Raw genomic sequence first — 24,957 nt, 5'->3', positions numbered from 1 at the left:
TTACAAAAAGAGTGTACACTTACACTCTTGCCAAAACTTAGTGTTGCTCGTGAAGCCTTCTGTCGTGTCCTTTTAATATTGGAGTTTCTATAAGCTAAGAAATATGCCAGGGAGGAATTTAAATACAAATTTGTATATACTCTATAAGCTGTGATATGTTAGTTTTAGAAAGAGACAAATGATAGTTTCTGCTGATTTTCACCTTGATCACTCATATCCACAGTTAAAGCTTTAACTTTTTAAAACTACCTTCCAGGCCTTGATCACTCAGACTCGAGCCAAGCAGGCAGCCACCATGAGTGAAGTGGAATGGAGAGGCAGAACGGTCCCGGTGAAGATCGACAAAGTGCGGATCTTTTTACTGGGATTGGCCGACAATGAGTCAGCCATCGCCCAGGTAAGGAGGAAGGACCTATTCTGTTCTCTTCTGTGTGTGTCTGGAGGTTGTCCTTGTGTGTTTAACATGTAGTGTTTTGTTGCTGCTTGGGATTCGGTAACAGTCTCAAGATGTACCCTCTTGAATAAGATTATTTTGAAAGCTGAGTTTATCAAGGAGTTCTTATGTTTGGAGGGCAAAGAAATTGACAGTGACAGCCTTCAGTAAAAATGGGAGCAACAAGGGTCTGCTTAAAGTCAGGGGTTACATTCGGCCCAGCAGGTGGTGCAGCAGCATGACTGTTAATGTCCCTTGTGTCTGTCTGACCTCTTGTCCTAGCCTTCTAGCCCTAAAGGGCCACCTCTTGTTCCTGGGCCTTTTAAAGACAGCTAAACCAGAACATCTTGTTTTATGTGTGGTATATATGCAGTATTCATGCAAAGCCATACTACCTGATGCTCCTGCTGAGATAATTCTTACCTGTTCGTGGGTGTGCACAACCAAGTGAGTTCCAAAAGATGAGAGATCCTGGTGATCTTGGTTTGTATGAAGTAGGCAGTGATTGAGGCATTTTTTTAGAGCTCCTCCATATTAGGTGAAGAACGTCTGAGAAAAAACCAGGCTGCTCCCTGTGTCTCCAGCCTCAGCAGGGACCAGTGGCATTTCATGAGACTTCACAGCAAGCTACTGCACCCGGAGTGATATTTGTATGAGGTGCTTTCTTAGTTGTGCTGATGAGTTGTCTTAAGCATCCAAACCTTTCAGTGACTTGTTCCAAAATGGCTCCTTTGGGCTGGAGACAGCTTTCAACAACTGAAGGATTTCTTTGTGCCTTTTGTCTGTATTACATATTGCCCCTTATTTACCCTTTATTTCCTTGAAAGACAGAAGACTAGAACAATACCAGAAAGTTGAGTTTTCATTAATCTAAAAGACTAAACTTTTTCTGAGAACATTTCATTGGCATTTAGGGTATAGAGGTCTCTCTTCTGGACTAGGGCTGATAGCAACCATTTAGATTATGCAACTGCGTTAACTCTTGTTTTAAAGCGGTACATGCTGGAAGAAAAGAACTGCTGCAGTTCTGTGCCAGGCATCAGGCAGTGACAGAGGGGCAGAAATTCTGGATAGAATAGGGGGCAAGGGAGGTCAGTAGGGGCAAATAAAATAGGGACTCCTTAGGAATGGGGCCACAGACATACATCAGACAAAGGACAAGAAAAGATAACATTTATTAAGTAACTTTAAAAAGTTGTTCATGCTTAACATTTATAAAATATAAATTTTTAAAAATTTTTCTTTATTTATTTTGGCTGTGCCGTGTCTTAGTTTTGGCATGAAGGATCTTTAGTTGCATCATGTGGACTTCTTAGTTGCGCCATGTGGGATCTAGTTCCCCAACCAGGGATCGAACCCGGGCCCCCTGCATTGGGAGCGTGGAGTCTTACCCACTGGACCACCATGGGAGTCCCAAAATATAGATGTTTTTAAGAAATCAACCTTTAAGAAAACAACCTGTGATGAGGTGACTGACCATGACTTTCTCTAGTTGTAGCGAGCAGGGTCTACTCTTTGTTGCAGTGCGCCGGCTTCTCATTGCGGTGGCTTCTCTTGCAGAGCATGGGCCCTAGAGTGTGCGGGCTTCAGTAGTTGTGTCATGCAGGCTCTAGAGTGCAGGCTCAGTAGTTGTGGTACATGGGCTTAGCTGCTCCGTGGCATGTGGGATCTTCCTGGACCAGGGATCGAACCCGTGTCCCCTGCATTAGCAGGCGGTTTCTTGACCACTGCACCACCAGCGAAGTTCTGTATGAGTTTTTAATTGTTATCCTGCAAGATACAGTGGTGTGTTTGAGGAGTGTATGAAATCAAAGGGTTGGAAAGAACCATATAGGGATAGTTTCAAATCTTTAAAGGCTGAAGCGGGAAGAATATTTGAAGCCTGTTAACGTAGTGAATTACATTGATGAATTTTCAGTGTTTAAGCCAACCTTGAGTATCTGGGATAACCCACTTGGTTGTAATATGTTGTACTTTTTATTTATACATTGCTGGATTTGGTTTGTTAATACTTTAAGAATTTTGCATCTGTTTTCATGAGAAAGAGTGGCCTATGATTTTCTTGTTTTGTATGAAATGTCTTTTTTAGGGTTGGTGTCAGGGTTATACATACCTAATAAAACAAATTTGGAGATGTTCCCTTCTTCTCTTTTTATGAAAGAGTATGTAACACTGGTATTTTTTTTTCCTTAAATGTTTGTTATAATTCACCAGTGATACCATTGGTCCTGGAGTTTTCTTTGTGGGAAGGTTTTTAAAATTTGGTTTTGCTTGTTTTAAACAAATATTATTCCTTTACAAGTTGTAGGGCTATTCGGATTTCCTGTTTCATCTTGTGTCAGTTTGGATTTTGTTTTTTTAAAGGAATTTATTAATTTAATGTAAATTGTTGATTTTACTGACATAGAGTTTACAGTATTCCGTTATCATTTTAATGTTTGTAGACTCTTTTAAGTGCCTGGTTAATGTGCTTGTTGTGAATACAGTTATCTGTGGTTTTTAAGCATCTTACAGTACATTAGGATCACTTGAGTATCAGAGACCTTTAAATAATTTGGTAGGTCAAACAAAATGTGTATTAATCCCAGGAATCCCATTAAGGTTTTAACATTAAAACGGGGTGCGGGGGCATGGATTGGGAGATTGGGATTGACATATATACACTATTGATACTATGTATAAAATAGGTAACTAGTGAGAACCTACTGTATAGCACAGGGAACTCTATTCAGTGCTCTGTGGTGACCTAAATGGGAAGGAAATCCAAAAAAGAGGGGATATATGTATATGTATAGCTGTTTCACTTTGCTGTACAGTAGAAACTAACACAACATTATAAAGCAACTATACTCCAATAAAAATTAAAAAAAAAAAAACATTAGAAACAGTTACGTGCCTAATATGCTATATCACACCTATACCACCAGGTCAAGCCAGTAAATAAAGTAACTTAAGTGCAGTGTCAAAGTTTAGTTGAATCCTGAGATGTCAGGGCTAGCACTGTGGCCGATTAAATGTGTATTGAATTGAATGAACCGTGGGTTATTAAATGTGGGAAATGCCCTTTGGCCATTTGAGGCTAATCTCCAGAAGAACTACTTGCTCCTTGGTGCCACTGTCAGATGATTTGCCTGTTCTCCTTATTGTATCGAGTTGTTCTCTGCCCTGGAAACCAAGCACTCTGCCTGAGAGAGACAGGGCTTTTCACTGCAGTGTTTTCTAACCTGGTTGATGTTGGTGTTTGCCACCCTTTGGGAACTGGAATTCAGGAATTTGGTAGCCCCAGCTTCTTGCTTGCTTGTAGAGGTTTTTATGACGTTTAAATACTAAAACTGCAGTTTACTGAAAAGCGTGCAAGGAAGAAATAATTCAGGGAGATAATATTAAACTGCAAAAACTGGAGCTGAGGCTTAATGAGCTGCCGAACTCCCGCTGCAGAATCCTTCCTTCCTTTAGCCAAGCTTTAGGACCTCATGTCTTTAGTGTTGTCTTACTTTATAATTTATTTCTGTTCTGCTTTGTTAGTCCTTGGTCCTACCTGAATTGTCACTGGTGGTGATTTGAGGGTGTAAGGCAGCTCTTGGGTGGCGTGGGGGGTGGGCAGCTTTAAAGTCTCTGCAGGTTTCATGATTCTTATCCTCAGGCTATGGCTCATGTTTTAATGTTTGACTGGAAGGGAGATCATTTCCCCTTTTCTCTAAAAAAAAAAAATATATATATTTTTAAGTGAGGTTTGTATCCTCTGCTACTCAAGTCCCATGTGTTTTTCACTAGACCTCACTGGGCCGAGCGAGGCTTGGTTCCCATCCCCTTGGTTCTCCTGCGAGTCTGGTGGAGAATGTGGTCAGACTCGCCTTGTTGTCTCTTAGTCACACCACCACCTTCCGGCAATATTTGTAGACAAGCGAAAACCATCTGGGAGCTCTGTTTTAAAGAGCTGGGGGTCTCTACCTCAGGACACAAGCAGCTGGTTTTAGTCAGCGTTGAGACGTGGTTTGAGGCTGTGGAAAAGCACATCGAGAGTGTTTGAAGTTTTATAAAAATTGATCTCGAGTTTGTTTATTAGGACTGAGTAACATTACTTCTGGGCTTCAGGTTTCTCTCTGTCATAGGCACACCTGGGAAAGGTCCAGGCAGACCACAGATTCTCATGCAGGGGGTTTGCCCCTGTGTTTAGAGCACATTCTTGTTGGTTCGGTGGCAAACTTGAGACATATGCATGTGGACTCTGAGGGACCCTCCCTCTGCATAAGCATAGAGAGGTGTTTCTTGTTCCACTGCCCCTTCAGGATTATCTTAGCCTCCAAGATAGGTTTATGGAATAAGCAGGTAAGTAGCAAGATACGTTTCAGGCTTCCTGTTTGGAGACATTTTGTCCAGCCCGGGAGAACCGGGAGAAGTTCTGCTCCGGAGATTAGTGGTCTCCACGTCACTGTGCAGTGCAGCTGCCATTAGGAAAACACAATTGACTGAAGTGCTCCCCTTCAGATAGGCTTTTTCCTTCATTGCGGTTTAAGACTTTTGTAAGATTCCCAATGGATCTTAGAATTTTCTGGAAGCAGAGGGAAAATTTGCTTATGTTCAGTACCTTGATGCAGAGGTTTCCTTAGTCAAAGGGAACGAAGGTAATACATGGCATTAAAGAGGTTTAGCATTTTAGACATCATTTTAATTTTTTTATTTGAGCCATTCCCTCCCTGTAGGAAAGGAGACAGATCCTATGTAGCTGGTAAAACCAAATTTGCTCTTTTCTTACTTATACACCCATTGCCCTGACTGCTGAACCCCCCCATCTTAAAAGGGTGTCGGTGGCCTGTTTGCTGGATTGCATGGTATCAAACTGATGCTGAGTTTATCCGGCCTGCTCACGACGTGGCTCTGGTATGTGTGTGGTTAGTGCCAGGTCTGTTCGCATATCTTATTCTGCGGCTGCTCCGTTACACAGGCTCTGTACTTTGAAAAATTTGGCCAGTTTGATTAAATGATTGTAAAGAATCTTGCTAACTTGAGATGCTTAATTAACAGTGTGAGTGTGAGTGTGTTTTTCCAGAGCTGGGCTGTACTGTCCAGTACAGTAGCCACTTGAACACATACAGCTATTTAAATTAATTAAAATGTCAGATTGCTCAGCAGCCGCCTGTAGCTAACGATGACTACAATGGACAGTGCAGATACATCATTATCACAGAAAGTTCTAGTGGACAGCACTACTCTAGGCTTCAGTGAGTTAATGGTGGCTGTGTTTGCCTTTATAAGTTTATAGAATAGCTGTGCCCCTGATTTATTCCTAAGTTACTGAACAACAGGAAAGTCAAGTAACTTATAAATAGACAAGTATGTTCAATTTATATTGGGTAATTTACAAGGAAGTTTTTTCCCACACTGGAAACTAGGAAAAACATAAGCGTTCTTAAGAGAAGAAAAGGTTTTTCTTTAAGCCACTCCTAGCCATCTCTTAAAGGAGTGGGTGGTACCGGGTTTTCTTTGGGGCTTTCTTGGAGGTCACTTGAGTGTCAAGAGATCAGATTGGATGATAGTTTCTGTGGAAAGTCAAACATAATCATGAGAATGTTGATGTTCTAATGTCTGGGTGGGTCTGCAAGTAACACAGGTTCATCTCCTTTTTGCTTTTTGTTCATTCCCACCTGCTCAGTCAGATTCTTTAGAATGGTAATGTGGTTTGGCAGGTATTCAGTTAATGAATCACTTTTTGCCTTATCCCAGCCGGCTGGCAGAGGGTTGACACCCTATGCTTGGTCAACCTCATCTGCCCTAAAAATGTTCTCAGCATAGCTGTATGGAATATCTGAGGGCAGAATTTCTGTGAGGAGGAGAACCTCATATGGCATTTAGGAGAAATATGTTTTTGATTGGGTATTGATTAGTAATGTTACTCACCTGCTTGGACTTAAAAGAAATCCAGTATGTGCAAGTCTGTTGGGTTACATTTGTAAGGAAAAGAAGCTTCTGCTGTACTGAGCCTCAGTATGAGGTAGCAGTGCCCCAAATCTAGTCCATAAGGCCCCTCTAGGGAAGCCAGGTGCAGGTCGGGAGCAGAGGTAGAAGAGTTGGAGGAGAACAGTAGAAAGTTCTATGATAGAGGAAACATTAAAGCATCTGTTGCCTGACAGTTTAGATCAGTTATACAGATACTTTTTCGGTATGTTCACTTTATATTTATATATATATATATAGTTCTCATTTCCATACAAATAAAGACTAAAACCATAAGAAAAATCATATACGATAGAGAATATTAACAGTTGAAATGATCTCCGATTCGGGCCATTTTTTGGTTGATGTGTGTATTTGTGTTTAATGGGAGGAATCAAAGCGATGTTATACCTTCCTCCCATCAGAGTGCTATGTCTTACTCAAAAGAAAATCTTTTTACTGCCTTCTGCCTTTGTTTAGGCTGAAAGTGAAGAAACCAAGGAGCGTCTGTTTGAATCCATGCTCAGTGAGTGTCGGGACGCCATCCAGGCCGTTCGGGAAGAGCTCAAGCCAGATCAGGTAGGACTCTCAGCCGAGCCACGGCTCTTGTTCTGGGCTGAGGTCCTCTTCAGTCTGTGTGTCGCATTCTCAGTGCATTGACTCTTAGCCACTGTTGGATTTAGGTGTGGTGATTGGCTAATGAACAACAGAAGCCTCTTCTGGGCTCCATCAGGTTGAGAATTTCTTTTGTCTATCCTCTTTCTCCTAATGGTTTCACGTATTACCTGTTAAAGCTTTGATCTCAAATTCATATCTCCAGGTGGATTTCTCCAGTGCTCCCTTCCTCTAATAATATCACTGTGATTCATTCAGCCATCTAGGCTGAAAACCTCAGAACCATTTCTGTCTCTTTATTCCCTGTCACCAAAAACCCTGTTAATTCTCCCTTTGTAATTTCTCTCACTTCTTGTCCATTCCACCTGTTTCTAATAAGCCCTTTATATTGTGCCTGGACTACCACAAAAGTCTCCTGATTGCTTTTCCTATCTTGGTTTCAGTTTGGTTTTCCAGACCTTTTTGCCAGAAGAACAGACTGCATCTCTCTAGATCCTGTTTCACTGCCTACTTGTGAAAAAAGCCCAGTGATTCTCTGAGGTCTAGAGCGGTGGTCGCTAAACTTCTGTGATCATGCACCCCATAAGTAAAATTGAGCATTTATCTCTGATAACATTTATTTATAAATTATATACCTTATTATTCAACTGATTTGTGATTTAGAAAATGTATTAAAATAAAGTTTTTAGAATTGAGATAGATATAAATAGAAGTTCTAGTTTTCTTCTTATACCCGTACCCTGAGGGCTGTGTGCACCCTTCTTAAGTACCCCAGTGTCTAGCAAATACAGTTCAAACTCCTTGAGCTGGTATATGATATGAGCCTCCGCTGGTGTTTCTAGCCTGTTTCCAGTGTTGTACTTGGCTGCTTCCCTCTGAGTCTTCTGCCTTAGGCTCTTGTACTCACTGTCTTATTATGCCTGTCCCACTGCAGTGCATTCCTTACACTGTTGTCCTTTCCCCCCTCCTCACACCTGGCTTCTTCCACTCCCTTTTCACCTGTCCAAACGCTGGCTGTCTTTCAAGGTGTGGCTCATAGCTCACTGTCTCTGAGAAGCCTGCCTACACCATCCTCGCCCACATTTCTCCATTTTCCGAATATCTGATACTTGCAGCTATAATTTTTGTTTGATAGTTAATCAAGCATTGCCTTTTTAAAATTAATTAATTAATTTAATTTTGGCTGCATTGGGTCTTCGTTGCTGCACACGGGCTTTCTCTAGTTGCGGCAATCGGGGGCTACTCTTTGTTGTGGTGTGCGAGCTTCTCATTGCAGTGGCTTCTCTTGTTGCGGAGCACGGGCTCTAGGCATGTGGGCTTCAGTAGTTGTGGCACATGGGCTCAGAAGTTGTGGCTCGTGGGCTCTAGAGCACGGGCTCAGAAGTTGTGGTGCATGGGCTTAGTTGCTCCACGGCATGTGCAATCTTCCCAGACCAGGACTCAAAACATGTGTCCCCTGCATTGGCAGGTGGATTCTTAACCACTGCGCCACCAGGGAAGTCCCAGTCAAGCACAGCCTTTTAACATTTTGTGTATTGTTTTATATTTACCTTCTCGTTATATTTTTCTTAAGATTATAAGCATATTAAAAGTAACTATATATTTCTTTAATCATCTGCCGTAGTACCTTCTGTATGAAATATTCAACAAATGTATGTTGGGCTGTAGTCGCGTGTTTCCTCCTCCAATAAGCAGGCTTTATATATTATACTTCCCTTGATTCATTTAGCAGGTACATACAGAGCCCCAGCCTCTATCATTCACTTTGAATTCACAGCAGCTGAATTCAGCAGACACCTCACAGAATGGAATGAATATGGTGATAGCAAGGTGTTCCTGTTGCTGCTGTAACGTTACCACAAACTTAGTGGCTAAAAACAACACAAGTATATTATCTTACAGTCCTGGAGGATGGAAGTCTAAAATGAGTTTGTGGGGCTGCATTCCTTTTGGAAGCTCTAGGAGAGAATCCATTTCCAGTATTCCAGAGAGTGCATTTTCCTGCATTTCTTGCCTGTTGTCCCTTCCTCCATCTTCAAAGCCAGCAGCATAGCATCTTCTCTCCTGCCTGTCCTCTGCTTCAGTCCCAGTATCTTCTCTATATTGTTGACCCTACTGCCTCCCTCTTATAAGGAGTCTATGTTTGTGTTGGCCCCCCCTGGATAATCCAGGCTAATTAAGAGGTTCTTAACTTCATCACATCTGTAAGGTCTCTTGCCATGTAAGATAACATCTTCACAGGTTCCTCTTAGGATGTGAACATCTTTAGAGGCCATTATTCAGCCAGCCACAAAGACAAGAGCTAACAGCACAAGGCATAGAACTTGGGTCTAAGACACAGGTCTTAAAATGGAACCGAGGACCATGGACTGTCTGCCTTAATGCTTTGGGTCTGAACGCTGGACGCAGTGGACAGGAAGCCTTACTGGCCATTACTCTGAATCCTCTTATTCAGGTCTGGTTTTTAGATGCCAGTGGCAACTGAGTGACCCTGTCATTCTAGAATATATGCAGTAGATCTCTGATATTTGAGGACCCTTAACTTACTAGAGTCTGTGCCTGTATTCCAGGGCACTTGGGGGAACCACACCATTAAATGAGGTGGTCAACCTAGAGGGGTGGGATAGGGAGGGTGGGAGGGAGGGAGATGCGAGAGGGAGGGGATATGGGGATATATGTGTATGTACAGCTGATTCACTTTGTAATACAGCAGAAGCTAACACACCATTGTAAAGCAGTTACACTCCAATAAAGATGTTAAGAAAAAAAAAAAATCGAGGTGGTCAGAGCCAAGGATAGGATCAGCCATTTTATCCTTACCTTTTCACTTTCTGCAGAAACAGAGAGATTATATCCTTGACGGGGAATCGGGGAAGGTATCTAATCTTCAGTACCTGCACAGGTAAGGGTTGTGACGTTTTTACTTTTTAACGTTGTATGATGTATCTTTGGAACAAAAGAGTATATATAATGTTTATGTACATTATAATTTACTGATACTAAAATCTGAATGCATCTATTCACATTTTATCATACGAGTTTTGAATTTGTATATTATTCTAATATACATATAATTTAAAATTTTTATACAGTGTAAGAACTAGAATACAGCCAATAATTTTGAAGCTCCTTGTGGCCCCACCCTTGCTGATTCCTCCCCCTCTTCTGGAGCTAACCACTGTCCTTCCCATGCCAAGCTCCTAGAGTGACTCTCTGCTGTGTTCTGAATGTTTTACATTGTCCCTTTTATATTTGAGTTCAATTTCAACTCAAGTTTAATTCCATCTGGAGTTTATTTTTGGGTGAGGTAAGGATCTATTTCACCTTTTTCCATGAGGATAATGGATTATTCCAGTGTGTGATTTATTGACTGTTCTGTCCTTTCCCCACTGATCTGCAGGAATACATTCCATTTTCTCCTTGCGTGCTCTTTTTTCCTGGACTCTCTTCTGCTCTGCTGATTTATTTGTGTGTACTAACACAGCACAGTGATTTACTGTAACTTTATCATAAGTCTTGGTATCTGGTCGAGCAAGTTTTCCCCACTAGGTTTCTCCTCAGGCATATCTTGACTGTTTTTCTCCCTTTGCTCTTTCATATGCATTTTAAAATCACCTTGTCAAGTTTAAATTTTTTAAGAGGTGAATCATTTTGGTTCACAGAAGAAAGGAGGGAGAGTGACATTTTTCGAACTTCCTGGGGAGAAATAAAATTCCACTTCTCCTCAGATTCTCTTTCCATGTGACCTTGAAATTTTAATTTCTTAGTCACTGCTTATAAGTTTTTAGTGAACCTGGCTGTATTTTCAGTCATTCCCGTGCCCCCCGCCCCTCTTTTGTAAAAAAAGCAAAACCATAAAAACTCCTCTCCCTGCCTTAATCTCCATTCTTAGGGGACTTGGTGTTATGTGAATGTCAAATTGACTGCTAGATGACTCGGGTGCACAGAATATCAGCCAGAACGGCCCTTAGCCGTCTTCTGCTTCAACAACCTAAGGAGAAAGATGAGGCTCCAGGAGGTTAGGGGACATGTTGGTAGTTAACAGCCACAACAAGGCAGAGGCAGTTGATCAACTTCCTAACCTTGAAAAACCCAGAGAGTTTCAGCAGGGCTCAGGAAACTTTCAAATTGTGAAGCCCCTTGCCCTTGGATCCATTCTCCCACCTCCACATGTGGCTAGTATCAGGATCATAATCAGTTAGGATTGGAAGCCAGCTTTGGGGTAAATTGAAGTCGAGAATCGGGTAGCTCTTGTATTTTAATAAAACTCTTGTATTTTAATAAAGATGTATCTGGACTCCTACTCTGAATAATAGTTACTTTGAGAGTTTGATTTTTCTACAGAGCTTTAGAAAAAACCATCTCATGACCTTTCCTCCCATTTCTCAGAAGCATCCACTTTTGGGAATTCCCTGATGGTCCAGTGGTTAAGACTCCGAGCTTCCACTGCAGGGGACGTGGGTTCGATCCTTGGTCGGGAAACTAAGATCCCACAATCTATGCGATGTGGCAAAAAAAAAAAGGCAGCAGCAGCCACTTTTAATTCTTTTTTTTTTTTTAATATTTATTTGGTTGTGCTGGGTTCTAATTTCGGCAGGTGGGCTCCTTAGTTGTGGCACGCGAACTCTTAGTTGCAGCAAGCGTGTGGGATCTAGTTCCCTGACCAGGGATTGAACCCATCCCCCCTGCGTGGGGAGCATAGAGCCTTACTCACTGTGCCACCAGGGAAGTGCCTACTTTTAATTCTTTTAACAAATTCTTTTGGTATTTACCTCCATGTCTCTAAATAACATGCGTTTTGTTGCTACTTGATTTTTGGCTTTCAGCATTTCTTACCACTTTCCCCTACAGCCTTCTCTCACCGATTCTACTCCCACTCTTCACCCTGACCCCTCTTGACTTCCCATCTGACTCCTACACGGGCTTCTTCATTTCCAATGCCATTAAGTTAATTAATTAATTAATTATTTTGCCGCACCACACAGCATGTGGGATTCTAGTTCCCCGACCAGGGATCAAATCCGTGCCCCCTGCAGTGGAAGTGCAGAGTCCTAACCACTGGACCATCAGGGAAGTCCCGATTTTAATTTCTAAGAGCTCATTTGTGTTCTTTGAATATTATTTTAAAACAGTGTCTCATTCTAAATTCACAACCACAAAGTCTTCACTTATCTTTCTGAAATTATTAATAATAGTTGTCTAAAGTTTTCTTCTCCCTACAAAGTTTGGTTCTTCCAAGTTGCTTTTTTTTCCCTTCTCAGTCTTGGCCCCTCCTGTCTTATTAGAGGTTTTCCTTAAGTGTCTGGTGATCCTTGTTCATCCACTCCTATTAATGACTATGTCTTGTTTGTTGGGAGCTCTTGCATGGAGCTCCTCAGCTGTGGTTTCACTGTAGGCGCTCTGGGTCTGCGCTTTCACTGAGGACCCTGACTCCAGAATCTTGAAGGGTTTTTTTTCTTGGGCTGGTCAGCTCCTCAGCATATATCAGGCTGTTCTTATTCTGGAAGCCGAGTAGGAGAAGAATGCTAGGAGGTCAGCCCTCAGAACTTGACAGTCTCTTAACCCCCCTGGTTCGTTGTGGAGCCCCTGACCTCAGCTGTGCCTGTATCCCCTGTCCCCAGGCCTCTCTTATATCCTCCCTCTCCCAGGATGCCTCCAGCCTCTGCCACAGTAAGATGGGGCTCTAGAGGCCTAAACACTTCTGAAGTAGACTTAAATAGTTACCGTGTTTTTAATCGCCAAATATTAAAGGACTTTCCAGATGGTACAGTTAAAATAAGCAGGCATCACGCATAGTCTCCGGTATATACACACATTTAATATGCATAACCCTCCAAAGAGAATGTCCCTCAGTATTTTCTGAGAAGAGAAGGTCATCAGCGGAGCAGGAGCAGCTGCCGTGCCTGTGTGCTGTCCTTGTAGTGTGGGCCAGGCGGGTAACCGGCCCTTGTTCCAGTAACTAGCTTGCCATCCATTAGTCATCTTAAGGACCAGCAGTGTCCTCTGAAATTAGTAGCTCTCTGGCTCTTTAATAAAGATACAGAGAGGGGCTTCCCTGGTGGCGCAGTGGTTGAGAGTCCACCTGCCGATGCAGGGGACGCGGGTTCGTGCCCTGGTCCGGGAAGATCCCACATGCCGCGGAGCGGCTGGGCCCGTGAGCCATGGCCGCTGAGCCTGTGCGTCCAGAGCCTGTGCTCCGCAACGGGAGAGGCCGCAACAGTGAGAGGCCCGCGTACCACAAAAATAAAAAAAAATAAAAAAAATAAAGATACGGAGGATATAATTCAAGCTAAAATCAGATTTTGTCATAAGGTTTCATTGCTGGTCCCCTGCAGTTAGCCACTGAACAGCAGCCAGAATTGAAGGCCCTTGGAGTTTGAGGCCCAGGCCTGACAGCCCTGCGATATGACACCCCCTCACCCCCACAATCCCCTAGGGCAGTCCCAGCTTGTGGTCCAGTGCTCTTCTCAGAACGTCAGTTTCCCTCATCATAACCTGAGCTGACATGTGGTCCATTCCAGCTACCTGACTTACATCAAGCTGTCAACAGCAATCAAGCGGAACGAGAACATGGCTAAAGGCCTGCAGAAGGCGGTGCTGCAGCAGCAGCCGGAGGACGACAGCAAGCGCTCCCCCCGGCCCCAGGACCTGATCCGGCTCTATGACATCATTCTTCAGGTGACCCTGGAGGGCTGGGAGTGCAAGAGCCTGTCCTGTGTTTGTGTTGGACACAAATGACTGAGCTTTGCATACGAAAGGGCTGTGACAGCCAGGAGCTGTTAGTGTCTCGATAAAAGACAGAGGTCTTGGGCTTCCCTGGTGGCACAGTGGTTGAGAGTCCCCCTGCCGATGCAGGGGACACGGGGTCGTGCCCCAGTCCGGGAGGATCCCACATGCCGCGGAGCAACTGGGCCCGTGAGCCATGGCCGCTGAGCCTGCGCATCGGAGCCTGTGCTCCGCAACGGGAGAGGCTACAACAGTGAGAGGCCCACGTAACCACAAAAAAAAAAAAAAAAAGACAGAGGTCTTGTTTTCATGCCATTTCAGCCATCCGTGAGCCCAATATTCAGACGTGTTGGTGTGTAAACACTTGTAAACCACAGGTATTCACTGAGCACTTCCCCTGTGCAGGGTGGTCTCCCGCATGCTGTGGAGCGTCCTGGGCCCTGAGGCCACTCTGCCTCGGCCCACTGGGAGCTCACCAGTGAGTGAGGTTGTGAGACCCCTGCACATCTGCACTTATTCGTGTAGATGCCACAGTAGTGGGCTGTCTGAAATGAGAGTTCAGAGCAGGAGAAATCCCCTCTAGCTGAGAGGGTCCAAGAAGTCTCTGAAGGAGGTGGAGTGTGACTGGGAGAGAAAGGACACATGGGCTTTCAGTGTCAGAGAGGAGGGTGGAGGTGACACCAGATGTGGCTGCTGCTGAGTCACGCGTCACAGACTTTTTCCCGTTACTTGAAGCCTAGACTCTTTCGTTTTGCCCATGTCTATTCTCACAAGTCTTCTGTCAGACGATCAGTGCGAGGTCTCCTCTTCATGAGTTTTCTTGTTGCATCTGTTGTGCAGAATCTGGTGGAATTGCTCCAGCTTCCTGGCTTAGAGGAGGACAGAGCCTTCCAGAAAGAGATAGGCCTTAAAACTCTGGTCTACAAGGCTTACAGGTAAGTTCCTGTGGGACAGACAGGGCTCCCCTCTACCATCCCGTGGTTCTAGAAGCCTTGGGAGTATGTCCCTGGAAGGTTGGGTATGTGACCAGAGAGCAGTTAGCCCAGCGTGTCCAAGGGAAGTTTCAGGTTGTGGCTGGGAGTTTCCAGTGCAGTTTTGCTCTTTGGAAAAGTTGGGGGAGCTGGAAAGCACATACATTACCTGTCTTCTCCCTTCCCTTTCCTCCCTCCTCCCGGTGGAAAAGGGATAAGTGTTGGAAAAAGCGTTAATTAGCAGAACCAGAGCGGCTGATTCAGGGAAACTGAACTGAGTTGGGAGAAAGCTCAGTGTCTCAGTTTCTTACATGCACTGTGCTATTTGTAACTTGGGAGTGGACTGTGTAGCAACATGGGGTCTAGACAGAATGGCTCAGTAGAGCCCTGAGTGCCTTTGCCCTTCCTTTTCTGGCCCGCATGTCCCTGCGCTCTCTGGCTCCTGTCAAAGGCCAGCAGCGCTCAGGCTCTGTTGATCCCAGCAGAGTAATTTCTGTTAGGAAGAGGTTTGTTTCTTTGGATTTGATTTTTGAAAGACATGAGCAGAGGTGAATGGTTGCGACCTAGATGTGTGGGCAGTTGTGGGTGGGATTTATATCTGGGCAGCATCCCACCTTCCTGCCTGTCTCCAGCTTCCTCCCTGTGCCTTTTGGGAATTGCCTCTTTTTTGCAGAGTCAACAGTAAGTAAAAGACAGTGGGTCAGCTTTGGACCTACCCTTGTCGGCTCCAATTTCGGGGACAAGTCTGCAGGTTAGGCTGGCAAACTGGAACAGTGAGAACGGTGGGATCTCCCATCCCAGGCAGTGAGCCTGAGGTTAAGAAACTTTACAATTTATTTAGCCTAAACAGCAAGGAAAGCCTTGATCTTGGGTGATTTTTGCTTAAGAACACTGTGGCTCTTTCATTCCCCATCAGGTGTTTCTTCATCGCTCAGTCCTATGTGCTGGTGAAGAAGTGGAGCGAAGCCCTTGTCCTGTACGACAGGGTCCTGAAGTACGCAGATGAGGTGAATTCTGATGCCGGAGCCTTCAAGAACAGCCTAAAGGTGAGCTGTTGTTCTCTCCTGTTTTCCAAGCCCTGAGCACTTTTGCTGTGAGGCTGCCACGCCTTCCCAGACTGGTCCTGCCTGGTCAGCCATGGCATGTGGTACATCCCTGAGTGCCCAGGAGCTGCGGAGTGCAACTCATGGCAGCATTCCAGGCCCGAAGAGGACTCGGGTACTAAGAGGGACAGCCTTCCTCTGGTTAAAACAACCCTGAAATACTATTCTCAGACTCGGCTACATGTTGGAATTGCCTGGGAAGATTTTTAAAAGGTGGATGTCCAGATTCCACCCTCAGAGATATTGGTTCTAATTGGTGTGGGATCTGGTATGAGCATTGGGATCTTTTAAGCCCCTCAGTTATTCTAATGTGTAGCCAAGTTGAAAACCACTGGTGAAGCCTTTCCACACAATGTGTGCCTGGACCAGCAGGAGCAGCATTTGGGAGTTTGCTAGAAATGCAGGTTCTCAGTCCCCACCCCAGGCCTGCTGAGTCAAAAGCGCGTTTTGGCAAGACCCCCAGGTGACGTGGGTGAGACCCCCAGGTGACTTGGGTAAGACCCGCAGGTGACGTGGGTAAGACCCGCAGGTGACTTGGGCGAGACCCCCAGGTGACTTGGGCGAGACCCGCAGGTGACTTGGGCGAGACCCCCAGGTGACTTGGGCGAGACCCCCAGGTGACTTGCATAAGACCCCCAGGTGACTTGGGTAAGACCCGCAGGTGACTTGGGTAAGACCCCCAGGTGACTTGGGTAAGACCCGCAGGTGACTTAGGTAAGACCCGCAGGTGACTTGGGTAAGACCCCCAGGTGACTTGGGTAAGACCCGCAGGTGACTTAGGTAAGACCCGCAGGTGACTTGGGTGTACATCAAAGCTTACATGCTGATCTGGTTTGATGTAGTGATTGTTGAATGGCAGCTAGCTTTTTAAGCTTGTGGACTGCTGTGAGGTTATAGATTCTTAAAGCACTGGTCCGAGGAATCCATGTATATTTTATAAGTAGAGACTGTTTAGAAAAGCGGGCTAGGGTTACTGTTCCTAACATTGTCACAGCCAGTGTGAGAGGGGCTGCTGGTGGGGCACTTGTTTCTGCTTGGAACAGCCCTGGGCTCGGGGGTGGAGGAGAACTCTGGTTTCTGCCTTTGGAGAGCTTGTGGTTTTGCTGCAGCCGTGGGACTTGCATAGTACCCACCTATGAATTCAGAAGAAGATAGAGGGCGAGGGCAGAGAAATAGGAAGGAGCACGTGGGAGGCGGCTGTGGGCAGAGGGTGGGCTGGTGAGCGTAGCAGTGTCATCTGGTAGGGTGTCGTTGGAATGTGGAGACAAACCAGTGCGGATGGCTTATCTCCGGAGAGAAGTAAGAGGCATTTTACAAAAGCCCATCTGACCTATTGTGACGGCTGATTTCAGGAGAAAGTGTTAGGGAACAGAGGCGTAGGGGATTCAGCAGTATCCAGACCTAGTCAGATCTTTCCCAATTTGCCGAGTAAGAGGCTGAGGCAAGAGAATGGCATTGCCCTTGTAGAAGGGGTCAGTGGGTAGGGGCTTAGGCCCTGGAGCCAGCCGTCCTAGTTCTGAAGCCCCGCCCTACTGCCACTGGGAATGTGACTGGACACGTTCTTTGGCCCCTCTGTGCTTTAGTCTTCTCATCTGTAAAATGCAAGTACAAACTATCTCAGGATTATGGCGAAGATGAAATGAACAGTTATGTGAACTACTTAGAGCAATGCCTGGCACATAATGCATTTAGTATATGATTAACTTATTAATATTATCCTTGGTGTCATTATTATTTCCAGGCAGTATTACTTAAGCCATGGCATAGATTCTTCCCTTTGAAACAGGCTAGTTTTTGTGTGTTGTTTCTTTTAATAGGGAGACCATTTTAAAAAGTCTAAAATTCATGAAAATACCAGTGGGGTCACTTAGCTCAGGTTAGTGTGGTGCGCTTCTCTGGCCTGACTCCAGCTCACGAGTCCCCGTTTTCCACATTGTTACAGGACCTGCCTGACGTGCAAGAGCTCATCACACAAGTGAGGTCGGAAAAGTGCTCTCTGCAGGCGGCCGCGATCCTGGGTGAGCCGCCTGCCTGTTCTCTGCGGCCTGTCTTCTCAGACTCCCCTTCGCTGCTGTTCCTCTTCTCTCCCACCCCCTATGCCACTGTTTTAAGATTGAAAGGGGCTGTTTGGGTTAATCTGTAAGTAGTTTTTTCCTGCCATTCCTTCTGCCCCGTTGAGGCATCAGGCTATGTGGAAGAATTTAGAGGAACGCTGTCGTGCTGTCCGTTCTGCCTATCCGTGTCTCTTGCATTCAAGGTGCTTGCTTCGCTGGGCTGACCACATTGGCTCTGGGGTTAGTTGTCTGTTATCTGCACTGCTTCTCTCTGAGTTTGGACTCAGGAGGGTGAGGGCTAACTCCCCACAGATCCGCTACTTTTGCTCTTAGGATTTAGAACCCAGACGTGTGATAGGTGTCCATTCGTGACTATAGTGTGTTATAAGTCCCTGTTCTTACTGAATCCTGTGAAACTTTCAGATACAAATGATTCCCACCAAACAGAGACCTCTTTTCAAGTCAAGGACAATAAGGTGAGTCTGGGCTGTGGCTTTTGAGGAATAAAAAGGATTCATAACTTATTAGGAATGTGTACTCATTGTAGAACGAGGACCCTAGATCTCTAAGTGAGCACCCTACTTCCCTCCCTTCTTTTACTCAGGACCTGAAAGCTGCCTATGTGAGATTTGTCAGGTGTCATCTAGATGGTCCCAAATGGAGTTAGGAACCTGCTGTGTGCCCTGGCTACGAGCTCTGACTCGGACATCGGACAGGCTTACACCTCAGTCCCAGCCCACCTCTCCCAACCTCTCTAGATCTCAGTGACTCTCAATTATAAAACGAGGACATGATAGCCCCTCATAGGAGGTTTGTGGGGATCGAGTGAGATAGCACATATGAGCTCTGAACTGGGTGCTCGGCCCATAGTGAATGTTCCACCAGTGGGCTGTGATTAACATCTGGGTTCCTGCTTTTGGTTTGACTTCCAGCCCCTGGTCGAACGGTTTGAGACATTCTGCCTGGACCCTTCCCTCGTCACCAAGCAAGCCAACCTCGTGCACTTCCCGCCGGGATTCCAGCCCATCCCATGCAAGCCTTTGTTCTTTGACCTGGCCCTCAACCACGTGGCTTTCCCACCTCTTGAGGACAAGTTGGAGCAGAAGACCAAGAGTGGCCTCACTGGATATATCAAGGGCATCTTTGGATTCAGGAGCTAACCAGGCTTTTCCTTGGGGCAGGGGGAGATTCTGACTCTTAATCTGTATTGTGAGAAAACCCCAGCAGCTTCCATGATATTAAATCCAGGTCTGCATTGGCCCAGGGCAGAAGTTTAACATCCTCAACCCTGCATTCCTATGTCTTGTGTGTTTGTACACTTCCATTCTTAACCAGGGTGCTAGAAGGGCACCCTGTTGTCTTCTGATAAATATGTGTGGGGTCCTGTGTCTGTCCCCTGCAGGAGGGGCCCCTGCCATCTGGTCTCATGTGAGCCTTTGGTCAGTAATGTGGTCGTGGGGGTCCACACCAGGCACAGATTGGGGCTGGGAATGTTCTGTCGTGTTTCTTCAGTCCCATGGATTTGAAATGAACTCATTCTTGCTGTGAGCATCCAGAATCCCTTGAAGAGTTTGTCCGTGACTAGGAAGCGCTGGCAGCCTTTTTCCCCTTCACCTCCCAGTGAAAGTTAAGAAGTTTCAGAACAAGCAAAGAGCTCTATTTTTAGAAGAAATATGTTACGCTCAGAAATAATGAAAACAAATCTTATATTAAAAGGCGAAGATGCTGGACACTGTGCCCGTTCTTTGCACATCCTCATTCACGTCTGGGCCCAACTCTCTCCTCGGGAACCTTGTTGCGAGATCCTGTCGTCATGTGGCTCCTGACTTGCTGGCGACGTGGGTGTGTCTGATGCCTGATAAGAGCGATAGAGGCACTGTTTCTGAAGAGTTCCCAACCTGCAATTTTTAGATGCCATTGTATTTTCATCACTTCTCTTCCTTACCCTTTATTTTTTCTTCGTCACTCATTTTTATTTCTATTATAGTATCAATAATAGGAGTCACAAAAGTAATGTCAGAAAGCAAGGAATAAAAGTGACTTAAACATGAGATGCATGAAACCCTCTGTGGGCTCAGAGGTGCCTCTGTTTTCCCAGTGAGCTACAGAGGAAATCGCCAGAAGTTAGGAGAGGGTGGTGGGAAGACAGATCAGATGTGTCTCTTAGACTTGAGCGTTGGCAGGGGCTTTCAAGATGCTCAGAGATAAGAACTCTTCTCCCCCCAGCATTTGACTTGGGTCAGAGAGTCTCAGGAGGCTGATCTCTTTTTATTTTAATTGAAAGTTTTATCATTTCATCATCTGTGCCATGCAATTTAGGGGTATCTTTCTTTTCCTCTCTCCCTATCTCCTTCTGAGGGTACAGCACAGATGATCTTAGGTTGAGGTCCTGGATTTTGGTCCTGAAGGCCCGTTCAGTGTTCCTAATGGGCTGGGGGAGCGCCAGGGCCCTTCGTTCTCTTCCTCACCCTCGTCCCGCTCTCCAGTGCACTTGGCAGCACCGGGGCTGTGGTCCAAGGTTCTTCATCTCCCTCGCCTCATTCTCACGCTGACCTGGGCTGCAGCCACAGCTGGGATGTCCTCCAGCGTCAGGAAGCCAGTTTGAGGCCCCACTGTGCAGGCGGTCCTCCAGTCTGCTTGTGCCAGTGTCTGTGGCGCTGTAGGGGTGTGGCCGGGGCTGGAGAAGCTCCGTTTGTCCTCATCTGGGAAGATGTCCCTTTGTCTTGCTCACAGTAAGTCCTTCCAGCCCTTCCTACTCTCTTTAGAGTGCTGGCATACGGGGGCGGGGGGAGCCAGAATCCCGAGTCGATCATTTTGAGTGAAGATTTTCTAAGCTTTCTCTTTCTCATGAAAAAGAAACACACCAGAAGTTCCCCTCCACCTGGTGTCCCTGCTGGCTGCTCTGAGTAGCAGTGACTGTCGTCAGCCAGTGAGGCCGTGACAAGACGTGATTAGTATCAAAACGCATATTTACCTAAGGAGAAAGACCTGGCAGGGCCGAGGTCTCACTTAGCTCACACATCTCTTCACCTGGAATCTCCAGTCGTTGAACAGGCTGTGTTATGGGGGACAGGACGCCGGAAGCAGGACTGGGAAGTGGCTATTACAGCTCATGGGAACGGGTTCAGAGTCAGGCCCAGGGAGCAGCACTTTTCGCTGGATGGGTTTGCAGAGGCCGCCCGGCGCTTCCTTCCTGGGGAGTGGAGGGCGGGGAGGTCTGCTGGCGTGAGGAGGGGTCGTGAACAGTCAGTCGCTTTGCTTTGGGTGGGTCCTGCTGTTTTGGCTCTCGTCCCTCCCACAGGATGGGATGTGGCGCGGTCAGCAGGATTTGACCCTGGAAGAGTCTTCTGTCTCCCCAGATCCAGAGAGGAGGAGGGCAAGCTCAGTTGAGTCTACGTTTTTTAGAACATGCCTGAGGGCTGCTGTGTTAATGGTTTTTATCTTCTTACCTGTTGCGTGGTGATGGTCTTGATGTGCAGAAACGTTAGAGTTCAAAGCTCCATGAGGTGAAAGCTCTGCGTACAGACTTAGAGAATGAATGCTGAGCCTTGGATGGGAAAGACATGATTTGGCCAAGTTCGTTATCCTTAACTCTGCTGGTTCTGTCGGAAAAAGCAACGTAAGGCAGTTGGAGCTGGACAGGCTCTCCACTGCTCATGGATGTGCGTATGGTTTTTTCCTTTCCATATGCGTTGTTTCGCTGTACTCTCCAGTTTTCCTTTTTTTTTTTTAAGTCTTTATTGAATTTGTTACAATATTGCTTCTGTTTTATGTTTTGGTTTTTTGGCCCGAGGCATGTGGGATCTTAGCTCCTGGACCAGGGATCGAACCCGCAACCCCCTGCATTGGAAAGCGAAGTCTTAACCACTGGACCGCCAGGGAAGTCCCCAGTTTTCCCTTTGACTAGATGAGAATTCTTGGATTCCCTGTTTGAAATGAAACAGTGCCAGGCTTCGTTCCATCCCTTTCCTCTGGTGGCAACCTGAGCCTTTCACTGTGGCCAGGAGGTGACAGCCTGTGGTGGCAGTGCACCTGTCCACCCACAGTGGCCCTGGCCCTTCGCCAGTCTTTCCTCCCACAGCTGAGGTGATGGCCTCCCCCTTCCCCCAGCCAGGAGAGGACAGCGACTTCAGGAGCTCCGAGGTGGGCACTGCGCTCGCTCTGCCTGTTCACTGTCATCGCCGTGGCAATGCTGATCCTTCACACGCTCGGCATCAGTGTACACAAAAGCTAATCGACCGCGGATCTCCAAACATTTTGCCGTCTACAGCTTTGAGAAGCTTGGAACCTTCAGAGGTCTAGGAAAATGTCCAAAGATAGCAAAAATATGTGTTGGTTCTAATTTTTTTTGTTTTGGAAGACACTTGTTGCTACAGAGGAGATGGAAACCAGATTTAGCTGTAAAGTTTATCAATGTTCCAAGCAAAGAGATAAATTGGAAACTGCCTGCATCCTGACCACGCCAACTGGAAGAGTGGCCTGTGGTTCTGTGAGATGCTGGAGACACTGTGCACAGGCGGGAGGGCACGAATGACCAACACGGCCCTGCGCTGCCCGGGATCTGCCCTCCATGTGAGCACCAAGTGTTCGTGAGCCGTATTGTTAGCTGGTACAAGCTAAAATATAACTTCAGCTCATGAATACTGTTGGAACACTTATGGGAACCTTTTAATCAACCTTTCTGAGCTGCTCAGGTTTGGTTTTGTTGCTTTTGTTCTGGGGGCAGGATCCTGGCGGCCCTATCAGAGTCTGTGTCACGCTGGGGCCGAGACCTGCAGAGCTCTGAGGCAGGGGGCACTGCTTTCCTCCCTCGGCCGCACCCACTGTGGTGATTTTAATTGTGTTGGAAAGGGGAGCCTTGCTACTCTCTGGTCCCTCTTTTCAGCAGATGGTTTTGTTCACCTCTGTTAGCTGCAACTGTGTCCTCACGCTCAGTGTGCGGTTGAATGACCCCTTGGAAAAGAACCACGTTCTTTCTGTTCGGCTGAACTTTTCCCAGGGACCTTCCGGCAGGAGGCAGTGCAGTTACAACGGGCAGGTAACTGGTCCCTGAAAGCTGGTGACGTTCGTGAGCTCTCACTCATCTTGGAATGGAAGGAAGGTAGGGGTCATCCCCTGGAAGATGGGGTCATCTGGTTCTCTGCCACGCAGAGGGCTTGCTTAGTACCAATAGGCCCTTGACAAATGAATTTCCTTCCCTTTGCTCCCCCACGGATGGAGCTGGCATTAGAGCACCATGCTTCTCCCTCCACTGCTGCCTACAGGCCACCTTCACACCTGAGCCCTGTCCTGGCGCCTTGCAGAGGGAGCCCCTGCCTAGGTAGGACTGAACTCGTAGAACAGTCTCTTCTCCTAGCTGTAGCCATGCAGCCTGAGCCCAGGGTCCAGGCTGCTGTGCACCAAGCTGGTGGGGCCAGCGCAGCTGATAGGTGAGGAGAGCCTTCCGCTTATAGCCAGCCTCCTCCCTGCTCCTGGCAGGCCCCACTGTCTTCTTCCTCTTCCCTCCCCAGAGCCGAGTCCTGCTAGGTCTGAGCAGTGTCATTAGGACAACAGGCTGAGTGTAATGAGCTGCTCTTGTGTGCTTTCCAATTTCCTGGCAACAAAGACTGATTAGGAAGGCCTACCCCCCAGCTATAAAGACTTATTCGTTCTTTCATTTTTTTATTTGTTTTATAAATCTTTCTTCCACAGACCATTGAATGGGGTTTGGTGCAGCTGAACCCCTGCTGCTTCAGTACAGACAATGTAACTCTCTCCCAGCTGTTGTGCTGGGCTGTTGACCTTGTGAGGGACATGGCTAAGCCACCTCCATTAAACCTGAACTTCTCCACAATAGGGCTGCAGGTCCCCAGACCTGGCTATTAAAGGCTAGCCGTTGTCTTCAAGGTGACAGGCCCAGAGCCGTTGGGCAACTCGGGGAGACCTGGAGGCGCCACAGTGCCTGAGTGAGAGTGGGCGGGCTGCAGGCTTCTGGAATGCAGGCATGGCTTGTGCCAGCAGGCTGCTGCTATGGCCCAGAGGTGTGGGCTGTACCAGCACTGGTCCCACAGGTGAACTGGGGCCAACCACTGTTGCCCAAGGGTAGGGAAAGAGAACCACTCCTAGGGAGGGACAGATAGCCAAGACATCCTTGGCCTTGCCCTCCCAGCCAACTCGGGACCTGGGCTCTCCTGAGGTCCCCTCTGTGTTCTCCCTCTTGCCACCTAGTATGGGGAACCCTATTCTCACAATATGGGCAGGACTGGGTGGTTGGTTTGCTTGAGTTGCTTCCTTTAGACTCTCTCTATGAAAGGCCCGGAAGGAATAGCCAGCCCCGTTTTCTGCCCGCTCTGTTCTAGATGGGCAAGCCACGGTCTCCAGGCCAACCTTCAGTATTTCTTTTTATCCAGCTTTCTGGGCAGACTTGGCAGCCAAGAGAGCCTCCTCCAAACTGCCCAGTGGATTCCTGTGGCCACAGCCCCTTCCTCCCCCAGCACCTGTAGACAGAAGGAGGCCCATCCCCGAAGTCCCCACCCCACCAGCCCTTGTCCACTCCGCCCAGCCGGTGAAGGCACCTGGCTCCTCAGCCGGCCAGGGAAGTGTAAGGCAAGAGAGGTTACCAGCTGGCTCGGCTCCAAGGGCCTGGTAGCAGAGCTTTTGTACAGACAGAGGGCAGTTTCCTGAGATGGCAAAGCTTGTCCTGATCAGGGAGCATATGGAAGCCTGACAGGTTACAGTTCCCAGGGCAGAGTAGGCAGTTGCCGCCATCTGCTTCAGCAGGGAGGAGAATGCCCCTCCCTGCAGGACCCCATGAGCTGGAGGAGAGAGTGGGTAACTTAGCCCTGGCACACTATCCAAGCTGCCACCCTGTTGCCTAGCTGCATGCATGCATGGCAGCCTCAGAGCCGGGAGCTACACTGCTTTCAGCTCTGATCAGCCCTTCTGCTCCGGGCTCGGTCCCCACGAGCTGTGAGTGGCCCACGTCACGTGCCTGGAAGCGCCAGGCTGGGGCACGTGAATGAGCTGCCACAGTGCTGGAAGGAGGTTGGGGACCCATGGATCTCAAACCTCTCAGTCCACAGGGCGGGTAGCAAGTCCAGGCGAGGGGAAGGCCTCATGGACGGGACAAGAATTCTGCCAGG

The 24,957-nt window shown here is 47.0% G+C and overlaps 1 protein-coding gene across 1 annotated transcript in view; it reads left to right on the top strand.

The window, feature by feature from the left end:
* The window catches only part of SRP68 (signal recognition particle 68), a 29,878-nt gene extending 10,310 nt beyond the window's left edge, over window positions 1–19,568 (top strand). The window contains exons 8-16 of the mRNA XM_069540125.1: window positions 257–397; window positions 6,848–6,946; window positions 9,820–9,884; window positions 13,504–13,660; window positions 14,549–14,643; window positions 15,596–15,725; window positions 17,725–17,800; window positions 18,260–18,312; window positions 18,769–19,568. Of these exons, the coding sequence (XP_069396226.1) occupies window positions 257–397; window positions 6,848–6,946; window positions 9,820–9,884; window positions 13,504–13,660; window positions 14,549–14,643; window positions 15,596–15,725; window positions 17,725–17,800; window positions 18,260–18,312; window positions 18,769–18,996 (1,044 nt within the window). The 3' untranslated portion in view covers window positions 18,997–19,568. The remainder of the gene's footprint in view (window positions 1–256; window positions 398–6,847; window positions 6,947–9,819; window positions 9,885–13,503; window positions 13,661–14,548; window positions 14,644–15,595; window positions 15,726–17,724; window positions 17,801–18,259; window positions 18,313–18,768) is intronic.
* The last annotated feature ends 5,389 nt before the right edge of the window (window positions 19,569–24,957 follow it).

This window comes from Delphinus delphis, chromosome 19 (genome assembly GCF_949987515.2).
Source record: "Delphinus delphis chromosome 19, mDelDel1.2, whole genome shotgun sequence".
Classification (NCBI taxonomy): Eukaryota; Metazoa; Chordata; class Mammalia; order Artiodactyla; family Delphinidae; genus Delphinus; species Delphinus delphis.
Note: the sequence above shows the minus strand (reverse complement) of the source record. Positions and strands in the feature narration are given on the sequence as shown.